Genomic DNA, 14027 nt, shown 5'->3' with positions numbered 1-14027 from the left:
TGTGATGTCAGAACTGTTGATGCCACAGTGTAAATGTCACAAGTCTCAGGTCTCGTGCTTCTATTCTGTTGCAGGCATATTTCAAGGTATAGTCAAACCTCGGTTGTAATCCGTTCCGGAAGCCCGTTCGGCTTCCGAAAAACGACCAAAAACCAGAGCAATTACTTCTGGGTTTTCAGTGTTTGGGAGCAGAAACGTTCCTAATCGGAGGCGTTCGGGAACCAAGGTTTGACTGTAGCTGCTGAGTAACAGGTTCTGAGGGAGGGAGCTAGAGGGAGACACAAGCGCTTCTAATTTTTACAGACAAGGCCAGGATAAGGTAAATCCATCTTGATTGGGTCTGGGAAACAACAGATTCTGATTTCCTGGTGGTTCTGGTCCATAATAAATGGTTAACTGTTAGTTGGAAGTTATCTTTCAGTAGGGAAAAATCTGCTGAGGTATGAGGCAAAGAACAGAGAAAGCAGAAGTGAAAGAGGACAGTTGAGACCTGACTAAGCAACTATTCATCCTCAGTGTGTTAACAGTACTTTGCTGGTGAAGATCAGAAAAAGGGTTATGCTAAGAGGCTGCCTAGAAAAAGGCTATAAAAGCGGGCTTTTCAGAAAGTGGAGTATAGATGTTCATATTACCGATGGTTTCAAATAATTACAAGAGATGGCAAAGGAAGGAGATGATACAGGAAGAATGTGAACCAAACCCTGCTCTTTAGAGGAGCAGAACAAAAAACACACATGCCCATTTCTCCTTACAGCATAAAGGTTGGTAACAATCCAACAGTTACAAGCAAAAAAGGAACAATTGCTTAAATGACTGCTTTTAGAGGGTTACCAGGAACTTCTACTGTCCCCAGAAAGGATTTCTAGAGATGTGTCATGCCAGTCTTTCCCAGGTCTTTCTTTTGCTTCAAAGAAAAGAGGTACTGTCTCTCAAACTGAGTACAGTCGTACCTTGGTTTTTGAACAGTCTAGTTCTGGAATCCCCTTCATGGATCACTGCCTTGCCATGGCGAAGGGGCTTGAATAACTCAGAGAAGCTATGAGCTATGCCGTGCAGGGCCACCCAAGATGGACAGGTCATAGTGGAGAGTTTTGACCAAACGTGATCCACCTGGAGCAGGAACCGGCAAGCCACTCCAGTATCCCTGCCAAGAAAACTCCATGGACAAAGACAACAGGCATATGAAAGTTATGACGCTGGAAGATGAGCCCCTCAGGTCGGAAGGCGTCCAACATGCTACTGAGGAAGAGCGGAGGACAAGTACAAGTAGATTCAGAGCTGATGAAGCGGCTGGGCCAAAGCCAAAAGGACGCTCAGTTGCGGATATGCCTGGAAGCGAAAGGAAAGTCCAATGCTGTAAAGAAAAATATTGCATAGGAACCTGGAATGTAAGAACCATGAACCTGGGTAAGTTGGATGTGGTCAAAAATGAGATGGCAAGAATAAATATTGACATCCTGGGCATCAGTGAACTAAAATGGACGGGAATGGGCGAATTCAGTTCGGATGACCATCATATCTACTACTGTGGGCAAGAATCCCGTAAAAGAAATGGAGTGGCCCTCATAGTCAACAAAAGAGTGGCGAAAGCTGTACTGGGATGCAATCTCAAAAATGATAGAATGATCTCGATACGAATCCAAGGCAGACCTTTTAACATCACAGTAATCCAAGTTTATGCACCAACCACTGGTGCTGAAGAAACTGAAATTGAGCAATTCTATGAAGACTTACAACACCTTATAGAAATGACACCAAAGAAGGATGTTCTTCTCATTATAGGGGATTGGAATGCTAAAGTAGGGAGTCAAGAGATAAAAGGAACAACTGGCAAGTTTGGCCTTGGAGTTCACAACGAAGCAGGGCAAAGGCTAATAGAGTTCTGCCAAGAGAACAAGCTGGTCATCACAAACACTCTTTTCCAACAACACAAGAGACGACTCTACACATGGACATCACCAGATGGGCAGCATCGAAATCAGATTGATTATATTCTCTGCAGCCAAAGATGGAGAAGCTCTATACAGTCAGCAAAAACAAGACCTGGAGCTGACTGTGGCTCAGATCATCAGCTTCTTATAGCAAAATTCAAGCTTAAACTGAAGAAAGTAGGAAAAACCACTGGGACGGTAAGATACAATCCCTTATGAATACACAGTGGAAGTGAGGAACAGGTTTAAGGATTTAGATTTGGTGGACAGAGTGCCTGAAGAACTATGGATGGAGGCTCGTAACATTATACAGGAGGCAGCAACTAAAACCATCCCAATGAAAAGGAAATGCAAGAAAGCAAAGTGGCTTTCCAACGAGGCCTTACAAATAGCGGGGGAGAAAAGGCAAGCAAAATGCGAGGGAGATAGTGAAAGATACAGGAAATTGAATGCAGATTTCCAAAGAATAGAAAGGAGAGACAAGAAGGCCTTCTTAAACGAGCATGCAAAGAAATAGAGGAAAACAATAGAATGGGAAAAACCAGAGATCTGTTCAAGAAAATTGGAGATATGAAAGGAACATTTCGTACAAAGATTACCATAATAAAAGACAAAAGTGGAAAGGACCTAACAGAAGCAGAAGACATCAAGAAGAGGTGGCAAGAATACACAGAGGAACTATACCAGAAAGAAATGGATGTCTCGTATACCCCAGGTAGTGTGGTTGCTGACCTTGAGCCAGACATCCTGGAGAGTGAAGTCAAATGGGCCTTAGAAAGCACTGCTAATAACAAGGCCAGTGGAAGTGATGATATTCCAGCTGAACTATTTAAAATTTTAAAAGATGATGCTGTTAAGGTGCTACACTCAATATGCCAGCAAATTTGGAAAACTCAGCAGTGGCCAGAGGATTGGAGAAGATCAGTCTACATCCCAATCCCCAAGAAGGGCAGTGTCAATGAATGCTCTAACTACCACACAATTGCACTCATTTCACACGCTAGCAAGGTTATGCTTAAAATTCTACAAGGCAGGCTTAAGCAGTATGTGGACCGAGAACTCCCAGAAGTGCAAGCTGGATTTCGAAGGGGCAGAGGAACCAGAGACCAAATTGCAAACATGCGCTGGATTATGGAGAAAGCTAGAGAGTTCCAGAAAGACATCTACTTCTGCTTCATTGACTATGCAAAAGCCTTTGACTGTGTCGACCACAGCAAACTATGGCAAGTTCTTAAAGAAATGGGAGTGCCTGATCACCTCATCTGTCTCCTGAGAAATCTCTACGTGGGACAAGAAGCTACAGTTAGAACTGGATATGGAACAACTGATTGGTTCAAAATTGGGAAAGGAGTACGGCAAGGCTGTATATTGTCTCCCTGATTATTTAACTTATATGCAGAATTCATCATGTGAAAGGCTGGGCTGGATGAATTAAGATCGCCGGAAGAAATATCAACAACCTCAGATATGCAGATGATACAACCTTGATGGCAGAAAGTGAAGAGGAATTAAAGAACCTTTTAATGAGGGTGAAAGAGGAGAGCGCAAAATATGGTCTGAAGCTCAACATCAAAAAAACGAAGATCATGGCCACTGGGCCCATCACCTCCTGGCAAATAGAAGGGGAAGAAATGGAGGCAGAGAGAGATTTTACTTTCTTGGGCTCCATGATCACTGCAGATGGTGACAGCAGTCACGAAATTAAAAGACGCCTGCTCCTTGGGAGAAAGGCGATGGCAAACCTAGACAGCATCTTAAAAAGTAGAGACATCACCTTGCCAACAAAGGTCCGTATAGTAAAAGCTATGGTTTTCCCAGTAGTGATGTATGGAAGTGAGAGCTGGACCATAAAGAAAGCTGATCGCCGAAAAATTGATGCTTTTGAATTATGGTGCTGGAGGAGACTCTTGAGAGTCCCATGGACTGCAAGAAGATCAAACGCATCCATTCTTAAGGAAATCAGCCCTGAGTGGTCACTGGAAGGACAGATCATGAAACTGAGGCTCCAATACTTTGGCCACCTCATGAGAAGAGAAGACTCCCTGGAAAAGACCCTGATGTTGGGAAAGATTGAGGGCACAAGGAGAAGGGGACGACAGAGGACGAGATGGTTGGACAGTGTTCTTGAAGCCACAAACATGAGTCTGACCAAACTGCGGGAGGCAGTGGAAGACAGGAGTGCCTGTCGTGCTCTGGTCCAGGGGGTCACGAAGCGTCGGACACGACTAAACAACAAATAAGTTCTGGAATGTTTGGCTCCCGAATGCTGCAAACCCAGAAGTGACTGTTCCGCTTTGTGAACTATTTTTGGAAGCCAAACTTCCGACGGGACTTCCGCAGCTTCTGATTGGTTGCAGGAGCTTCCTGCAGCCAATCCAAAGCCGCGCTTTGGTTTCCAAACGTTTTGGAAGTCGAATGGACTTTTGGAACGGATTCCGTTCGACTTCCAAGGTACGACTGTATGACAATGGAGTAGTAGAACACAAATTGTTATTTGATACTAATCACTTTGTGCATTTGTGGAGCTGTGGTGTATATTGTACTCACAATTTTAACCCTGGCTGATGATGTCAGAGAGGAAACATACACAACTCTAAAGATGAAACTCACAATCTGTTCCTCATGGTTCTATCAGAAGGTGAGGGAATGTGTAAACTTGAAGGTTACTGAGGCTCCTTTGTCATAATGCTAAACTTTTCTAAATAATTAACATCAAAAAGCAGTCATTATATTCATTTACATGTGGACCTAGTCATTTGGAAAGCATGACTTCAGGAAAGTTGTCTAAGCGAAATTATTTTCTACTCACTGCTGCTAAAGTCCATCCATTATGGGCATACTTACCATGAGGTAATGTTATGTTTGCACCATCAATGATTGCCTGTGCAAGTTCATGATCATTATTCTCAAATGCATGTGCTGCAGCCTTCAAGGCATCCCAGATTTCCTTGCGGCCTTCAAAAGCAGGTGCGGTGTCCCAAAATTCGTCTCTTTTGCTGCGCAGTTGTCCATCTGTCATCGGATAATCACTTTTCCATTTTGGTTTTTCCTTTTTCAAGGGCTGATTACGACCTAGTGCAACTGGGGGTGGGGGAGAAGAGAAGAAATCAGGCACTGTGTTGAAACAACTTGCTCCTTTTCTCTGGTTGAGAGCTGTTCAAACTGAGTAACAACTTTTGGTTATCTCCTCCCCAGCTCAAATGCCTTTTCAACAGTACTCCATTCTGATCTTCCACAGTGTTTTTGGGTTTCTTCACTTTTTGTGACATCTGTTACAGTCTGATTAATCATTTGTAACAAAAAAAGTTTCAGAATGCCATTGCCCCAAGAGCCAACTATTAAGTAAGAGCATCTCGTCACAAAAGGCAAAAATACATTTCACTCTTCCATTTCTGAGTTACCAGATATGATCAAAATACGCTGAATTGTTCATCATTAAATGCAAGATTTTTATATAAGGAGTGGATTTCCACTGGAGCCTGTCTCCCATTGCTGTATGCTTTCGGCCTTTTAAACTGGTGATCTCTGAAACATATATGAATGTGAAGGGTAGATGCACATTCCTAAACATGTAGTGCTTCACACCAGGAACACATACAAATATTTCCTTACTGTGTTCTCATCACCAAACACATTCCCTTCACATTTTACACTTTTGCTGCATAGAACACTCATGCAGTTACTACAAGCAGGATAGTGAATAAAATGCAAAAATACTTGTCAATATTATAGTGGCCATTTCATAATTTTGAATGTTTGAGGATAAGATGGCTCTTATTCACCAGACGTGACTGAAAGAGGAGACAAATATTTGCCTAATCTTTTGCTGATCATGTTTGTGCAAACAGAAATATACAAGTTGCCAGTAGTTCTTCAGTGTTGAGCAAGTTACCAGATTTCAATGTTCAGTTGGTTTAGTTGATTATTGAAGCTAGGAAAACTAAGCAACAATTATGTGACTCTTTTTGCAACAAATGGCAAATTCTCCAAAGAATATCTAAAATGAAACTTGCACTCAAGTGAGCTGTAGGAATCTTCGAAGAATACGTCTCACAAAAAAATACCGTATTTTTCGCTCTATAACACGCACCTGACCATAACACGCATGTAGTTTTTAGGTGATTTTTTTGGTGCAAGATGTAGCCATGGACATGCTATGTGATCTGATGGTGAATTTGGGGTGACCCAGTGCAAAAATCCTGAGGATCCATGTGGATCCGTGCTTTGTAACCACGTTTTAAGTGGGGAGGGAAGGAAAAGCACTCAAGGGACAAGGAGCACACGTGGGGTGTGTGGAGAAGGATGCTGCTAATAATGCAGAAGAGGGGTTTAAGGGGAGAAGGAGCACGCGTGGGGTGTGTGGAGAAGGATGCTGCTAATAATGCAGGAGAGGGGTTTAAGGGGAGAAGGAACATGCGTGGGGTGGGTGGAGAAGGATGCTGCTAATAATGAAGAAGAGGAGTATAAGGGGAGAAGGCTCCTCTCCTCTCCCGCTTTGCTCCTTTAAAGCAAGCAGGCTCTGCTTTTCTCCCTCCTCCCCGCTCATCCCCGGCTTAGCGAGCAGAAAAACTTTGCTGCTATTTAGCAAGCTGAGTGGGGAGGAGAGAGGGACAGAGAGCCTGCTTGCTTTAAAGGAGCCAACCGGACAGGAGCCGCTTACACTTGTGTAAGCGGCTCCTCTCCTCTCCCGCTTTGCTCCTTTAAAGAAGCAGGCTCTCTGTCCCTCTCTCCTCCCCACTCAGCGGCTCTTCTCTCGCTTTGCTGTTTCAAAGTGAGCCATGGAGGAGGGAAGGAAGGGGAACCGTGGATCCTCTGCTCACGACTGCAGCAGATCCCCCCCGCCACCCGTAGGCATTCCCTCCATAACACGCGCAGACATTTCCCCTTACTTTCTAGGAGGGAAAAAGTGAGTGTTATGGTGCAAAAAATACGGTACTTTGTGTTTCTGAGTAGCAAGAGCTAGAAACAACAGCATAAATGGGGGGAAATAAATAAAAATGGAAACTTTTCCAACACTGTTCTGTATAAACAAGTCACATTGGCTGCATTTAAGCGGCTACTGGAAATCCAACAGGATATATTCTAGAAGACGAATGTGTCTCCCCACAGGAATTGCACAAACGTCAATTATCTCTTTTTGAAAAGAGTAACAGACACCCCTATCTTACAGCTAGCAGATTATATAGTTTAACGTCATTCATTCAATAAGATACGTTTTATGTTTACCAATTCAATATGGTATAGTGCTCAGCAGGCTGTGAATTCATTAAAATATTTAACAGAATAATGGTCTCAAAGCAAAGGAAAATTAAGGTGAACTATCTAAGGTTGAGAATGCTGCCAGAAAATGCAAGTAATGAATCATCTGAAAAGTCAGGTTGATCCCATTCATATTTTGTGTGCCTTATATGTTTTGGTGTAGTGACTAAAGTGTTGGACGTGGGTCGGAGACCCAGGTTTAAATCCTTGCTCTGTCATAAAACACTTATTGTCTGACCTAGGGCCAATTACTGTATCTCAAAATAAGCTACAACCAATTATGATGTTTAAAAGCGGGTTAGTTGTGTATGCTGCTAGGACTGTAGGGTAATAATAGTCTTTTCTTTAGATACTTGACCATGCAAATCTGCTGCTCCTTTATGTTTTATGCAACTAGAACAAGTTGCCTTTTGTGCTGACCATCTACAAAATCCAGAACAGTAGATGTAACTGTTCACAAAACAACCAGCTTGTTGGAAGGCCTCAAATATACAAGAACTGTAGTCACACACTGAATTTAGAGGAAATTTATAGGTTGAGTGCAAATCTGGCAGACTCCAAACTATTATGGACAAGTGTATGAAAGCTTTTCAAACTCCCTCCCCTGCATCACATCCCCACCTTCATACACTTTAAAGAACAATTAAATGGAACATTTTGAATCCCATTAGTATGTCATCGGATTCTAAACAGCAACTTCAGTAAACATTTGGGTTTAGTAACAACTAGCCTCATCTTTGAACACAAACACAATGAATGTAAACGTATACCAAATGATTTGATTTATTTATTTTTTGCTTCCCCCAAACATTAATTATTGAAATGGCTTACAGGCAATTCCAACATTCTTGCTGTTTCTCAACACCTTTTTTCTTCTCCCCAGGTATCTATCCTGCTGAGAAGCTTACCCTGCATGCTGTCAGGATACTAATTTTTGTCATAGGTCCTCTTCTATTTACAGCTTGATTATGCTCTCTTCCTTCAATATAGTGAATGAGAGAATATATTGTTTTGGACTGTGTTAAGTGTAAGGTAGAACATCAAAAGTACAATCTCTGCAACAAACGTGTGTAATAGACAAATGACTAAGGATTAGATTGCTTAGAGTTCAGGTCATCTAACACAACAGCTGAAGCACTTTAAGAATAAAGGGGATTTTGCCTGTTCACCATGAGTCACAACAAATCTCCAATTCCTTTCATATACAGTGGTACCTTGGGTTAAGTACTTAATTCGTTCCGGAGGTCTGTTCTTAACCTGAAACTGTTCTGAACCTGAAGCATTACTTTAGCTAATGGGGCCTTCTGCTGCCGCGGCGGCACGATTTCTGTTCTTATCCTGAAGCAAAGTTCTTAACCCGAGGTACTATTTCTGGGTTAGCGGAGTCTGTAACCTGAAGCGTATGTAACCCGAGGTACCACTGTAGTCTAAAATGGGAATTCTGCTGGTGTACACTAGAAGTGGTATTGGGATTGGGATTGAGAGCACATTTTATTATCGTATAAATAAGAGTAACTGAAGGAAGCCCTGTTTAGGGAAGTTTTTAATGTTTGAAGTTTTATTCTGTTTTTAATGTTCTGTTGAAAGCTGCCCAGAGTGGCGGGGGAAACCCAGCCAGATAGGCGGGGTAGAAATAATAAATTATTATCATTATCATTAGATTACTAGTTTGGAAGATATGAGATGCAACCGTTCTATCCAGGTTTGTTGGGCAAACACACAATGCTGGCAGGAAGCCTGGTGAAAATCCATTGTAAGTCTACCACCATTAAGCCTAAATTGGAGCTGAATTGAGTGCCCAGCAGCCACAACTGAGACACAAATCTTCTCAGCTAGTAGAATCACATAATGATCTCTCAATCCTTGACTCTTAAGTATTATTCCTTTCTCTAGAAGGGATGATCTACAAGCTACTTCCCAGCTCAGCTAAGATCTACTGGTTTTAGTTAACAGTACATTAACAGTTTGTCCCACTGTGACATTTATTGGTAGGATCACATTAGCCAATTAACTAAATGCCATTAATAGCTCTCTTCAGCTATTTGAGCTCATCACTTAATTAGAAGATTGGCATAAGCTTGAAGCGGAAATGTTAGCTGACAAACTCACTAGCAATGATTAAGTTTATAGCTGCTCCTATCAGCGAAGCACTATCACTGTTTTGCCTTATTTCAAAAGCTACTACCGTAGTTTTCGCTCTATAGGACGCACTTTTTCCCCTTCAAAAATGAAGGGGAAATGTGTGTGCATCCTATGGAGCGAAGACGCCATAGCCCCGTGACCCTCTCCTGGCTGGAGAGCTGACGCGCGGCTATGGCAGGAGCCTCTATAGCCGCGCGTCACCTCTCCAGCCGGGAGAGCACTCGCGGGGCTAAAGCAGCCCCCCGCGACCCTCTCCCTCTCCGCTGCGCCTTTCCGCTGCTCCCTGACCTGCTCTTTGGGGCTGGTGGTGGGCTTCCCCCCGCCAGCCCCAAAGAGCAGGTCGAAAGGAACCTGAAGCCTGGAGAGCGAGAGGGGTCAGGGCACACCGACCCCTCTCGCTCTCCAGGCTTCCAAGGTAGCCGCCTGAACGCACCTTAAACGGCACCTTGTTTTAGAGCGGGAAAACAAGAGGGGGGAAGTTCTCCCCCTCTCTGTGCAGCGCCTCCTGCCGCTTCACTGAAGGGGCGCTGGGCAGAGAGGGGGAGATTTTTTTTTTCTTGTTCTCCCCCCTCTAAAACAAAGTGCGTCCTATTGTCCAGTGCGTCCTATGGTGCGAAAAATACGGTACTTCCACAGGATTTTATTTCATGTTCAGTTAAACTGCCAACAGAATACTTCACATAACTTTCAACTCACTCCATTTTTAAAAATTCTAGTGACGTACAACATAGTGTTTCAATTTTGGTTAGAATCATGTCACTGTAATTTCTTAAAACACCTCTGTCACTGGAAGATCAGTACAGGAACTCTGCATGCCTGCAACCATGCTGGCCACCTGCAGTTGCAAAAAGACTGCATACTGAATGTATAATGAGAGGATAACATTCTCTGGGCTCCTCAAATGTCAGGCTGCTTCTCTCACACTCAACTACAAACAGCTGGAGGTTCAATTCTCAAATCATTCCCATCCCACCCCCATTCACCTTGGCACGGTAATTTAAAAGGCAAAATTTGCCATTCTTAGGTCAATGGGCTACAGTAAAAGACTTGCTGTAGCACAGAATTATCACTAAAACAAGGGCAGCTGAAGACCTACCATAAAGGAGAAGTATCCACTCCTGCAGGGCAAAATTTCACGAACATCAGTCACTTGGGCAGAGCCACACCATACATTTAAAGTGCATTCAACACACAGTTAAAGTACATCAATTCCCAGTACCTGGGAGAATGCCGCTCAATGAAGATCTTAAGGCCCAGGCTAGTATATATGGGAGGAGAATACGCTTCAGGTATCCTGTTCCAAAGCCATTTAGGGCTTTAAAAGATAACTATTAGCACTCTGTATTGGGCCCAGAACCAAACTGAAAGCTGTGACCATCAAGCTGTGCATTATTTCCTTTACATTCTCTCATTTTTTACTACAAACTTTACTGAAAACCTTTAAAACAATTTGCAAGGATAAAGTGTCTTCCTGGACAAACACATATCCACATCCACATGGAAAAACAGACTTGGAAAATACCTTAATGCTCGAGATCAGTGGTTCCTAATTGGTGATCCATGAACTCCAGGGGGTCTGTGTGACCCACTCAGGGGGTCCGTGGCACCATTCACATAACAAAAACTACACCAGAACTCTTGTAGACAGCTTCATTCCAATCATTATTACAATGGACAGAAAAGTCTGAAAAGTGGGTTGCAGAAACTGGAAAAAATAGCTGAGGGCAAAAATAATGATCACAGGTAACATTTTGTGAGACAGGACACTTCTTTTGCATTAAAAATGTTTTCCTCCTCAACATGTCATGGGATTTTGCATACAATTGACTACTCAGATTATGTGAGATTTTGATATGAAATATATCCTTTAAAGACCATATTCTGCACTGCTATGATAAAAAAAAATTCTGTAACATGTTTTGATAATCCATCTGCCATATGAACCAGTGGAAAACACCCAACACTTCAATAGGTAGGTGCAACAATTTTTTTGTAGCTGAACCTAAAATATATATTAAAAAATCACTGTACAGTTGTACAGTCTTGAACAAGAGGAAAAGTGTTATTATTAGGTACAGAATGAACATCAGTTTAGACAGTCAAGCCAAGATTTATCTTCCCAGACTTGGCAGATATGATAACCTCACTGGCAGGCTAGCAGAAGGGGATAAATTTCAAAGAGGGTATGCTTAGGTTTTCAGCATACACAATTTACTCTCTGAGCCTTGTTTTTCTGAAGGGATTGCAGAGTTTAATAAGGTTTAAACAATAAAAAGCAGTAGTTATTATAATTAGTGCCAGAAACTTTAATTAATCCATCTCAGAAGGCCATACTACTTTACACTCACATTTGTGCATCATTACTGCCTCGTAATGTGATGACAAGAACTACTGTTACATTAAGGAAATGAGAGAAATCGGGATAAAACTTTCTTAGCAGGGAAATGTTGGGGCATGGTTTAATTACTTGCTGTTGCTCAAGTCAGGTTAATTTGACTGCTTTGAAAGAGGGGTAAGAAAAAAATTAGTTTTTTTCATTAATTAAATGCTTTCAAAGAACAATCAAATAAAATGTTTGGTCAAATTTTAATGGCTGGTTGTAGTTTTGGTTTTTGTATTTGATCTTTATTAATGGCTGGTTTTAAGCACGGGAAGGTCAATTTTAATTTCTATATTTTACATATGATCTGAATGTTATATTTTTCTTAAACTAGAACAAAGTGCTAAATGCTGATGCCCATCAAGGAATAAGGCAGAGGTCACTCATTATGTCACCATTAAATCTTCAGCACCTCTCAAGATCTGAGATACAGAAACAATGGTACCAAGCACACAGTACCCCCTTTTAAGTGGAGGATAAGTACAAGAACAGCCTGTGCTTGATTCTGAACATTAATCAATTTTTTACATAAACAGCAGAAAAAATAACTTGCATAAATACATGAATATCATTTACCATGTTGCCTAGTCATTTTGCTGAAAGAGACAGCTTTGAAATTTGAGTCCTAGGCCTCTTCAGCACTGAAGGAGACTGCTGATATTACTACTTCTTAAAAATCATATTTTGCTCTATTGAGCAGTTTACAACATTGGTGGTTTATATAAAGAAAGGGGAGTAAAATCAAGTTTTTTGAAAATGCACTTCAGAAGGACCATGGAATGCTCTTATGTGTGCCTTCAGGAGCTCTAGTGTTACTTTTTAAAGCCTCACCACATGATTTCTGCCACTTCAGAGAGTACTACAAAAGAACTGCATGCAAGTTGGATAAAATATTTTCCCTATTAAAAAAAGGTATGGCCCAAATAACTGGGAAATATTGGATTATTCTGTGACAGGGAAATACAGATTATTCTGTCACCACAGAAGCTATCATCGGAGAATGCACTGACAGTATGATGAGGTGTTTTTTGTTTTTGTTTTAAAAAGTCCACAGAATTTAGTGGCATCTATTTAATCCTCTAAGCAGCCTAATAAAAAAACACAATTATTCTAGGACTCTAGTCAAAAGATTAGGGGGGGGGGGGGCGGGAATCCAACAATATCATGTGTAAGCTCAGATTTGACTGCTGCCAATATTAAGCATTAATTACTCTGCCCAGTCAAAGCAGTACTTAGCAATCGGTTAGTGATGAAATCATTTGAATGGGGAGAATGGACACACTCCTTTAATCAAAGTAGTAAATGTTTTAAAGTTAGTAAAATATTAACAAACCAGAATTTTGAATGCCTCATCTTTTCTGCAAATAGAACTACAGCTGATAAGGTATCTCACAGAAAATGTAAACAAATGTAAATTAAATTTACAAAACTTTCTTTAGGAAAGTAACTTTATCAATTTCAGTAGACTGGGATGATATTTAAAAATATCTAAGAATATCACAAACACTTCAATTTTCAGTGGAGATGGGAAACAACCTCAGCTCTTTTTACAAGGCAATCAGTTTGATTAATGAGAACTTTACATTGCCAAATTTCAAGACCCCATCACTGACACAAATAAATGCCAATAGGTTACTCAATAGATGCTGGCAGTGGCAATTAAATGTAACAACAACACATCTTTGCATCAATGTTACTCTGTTAAACCCTTGATGGAAAAAGAATACATAGGAAGACGGCCAAAGAAATTCATGGTATGTAAGAGACATCTGGAATGGCAGAAGTTGATCCAAACAATTCAAGCTTCCAACTGAATTTGCATTGCAAGAAAAAAAATATCTCTGTAGTTGCATAGTTTGTAAAAGCTAGTCAAAAGCTTTATCAGGCATAAAATGATATCCTATCATTGTGCATTCATTGCAGTAAACTAAAGCAGGGAACTGATAAATCCCTGAACTAAATCTGACTGAGGGGTACCATTCTGGCTCCCAAGTTGTCAACCCCTGACTTCCACGCTCAGCACTACTGAGGGGGGGCATATGCTTATTTGCACACTCATCTCCCTGCTTCTCACACGACTTCCTAGTCATGGCTAGCCCTGACATGAGACAGGCACTTCAGGTGGCAAATTCTGAGTGTGTGTGTGGAGGGTATGTGTGACCTGTCCTGCAACGCCTAAGATAGCATCCTTCACTGCACCTGAAGACAATCTGCTATCTCATAGCTGAGATTCAACTGCTGGTCTGGGCAGCTTTGGTACATGGGATGTTATTTTTACCTTAAGCAATGAAGTGTCTTGGGCCAGCCCTATTTCA

The 14027-nt window shown here is 41.6% G+C and overlaps 1 protein-coding gene across 2 annotated transcripts in view; it reads right to left on the bottom strand.

Moving 5' to 3' along the window:
- UBTD2 (ubiquitin domain containing 2) overlaps positions 1 to 14027 on the bottom strand; it is a 45775-nt gene that overhangs the window by 15650 nt on the left and 16098 nt on the right. For both annotated transcript variants that reach the window (XM_080997283.1, XM_080997282.1), the window contains exon 2: positions 4776 to 5012. In XM_080997283.1, coding sequence (XP_080853409.1) covers positions 4776 to 5012 — 237 coding nt within the window. The remainder of the gene's footprint in view (positions 1 to 4775; positions 5013 to 14027) is intronic.

This window comes from Podarcis pityusensis, assembly GCF_964106645.2.
Source record: "Podarcis pityusensis genome assembly, chromosome: 2".
NCBI lineage: Eukaryota > Metazoa > Chordata > Lepidosauria > Squamata > Lacertidae > Podarcis > Podarcis pityusensis.
Note: the sequence above shows the minus strand (reverse complement) of the source record. Positions and strands in the feature narration are given on the sequence as shown.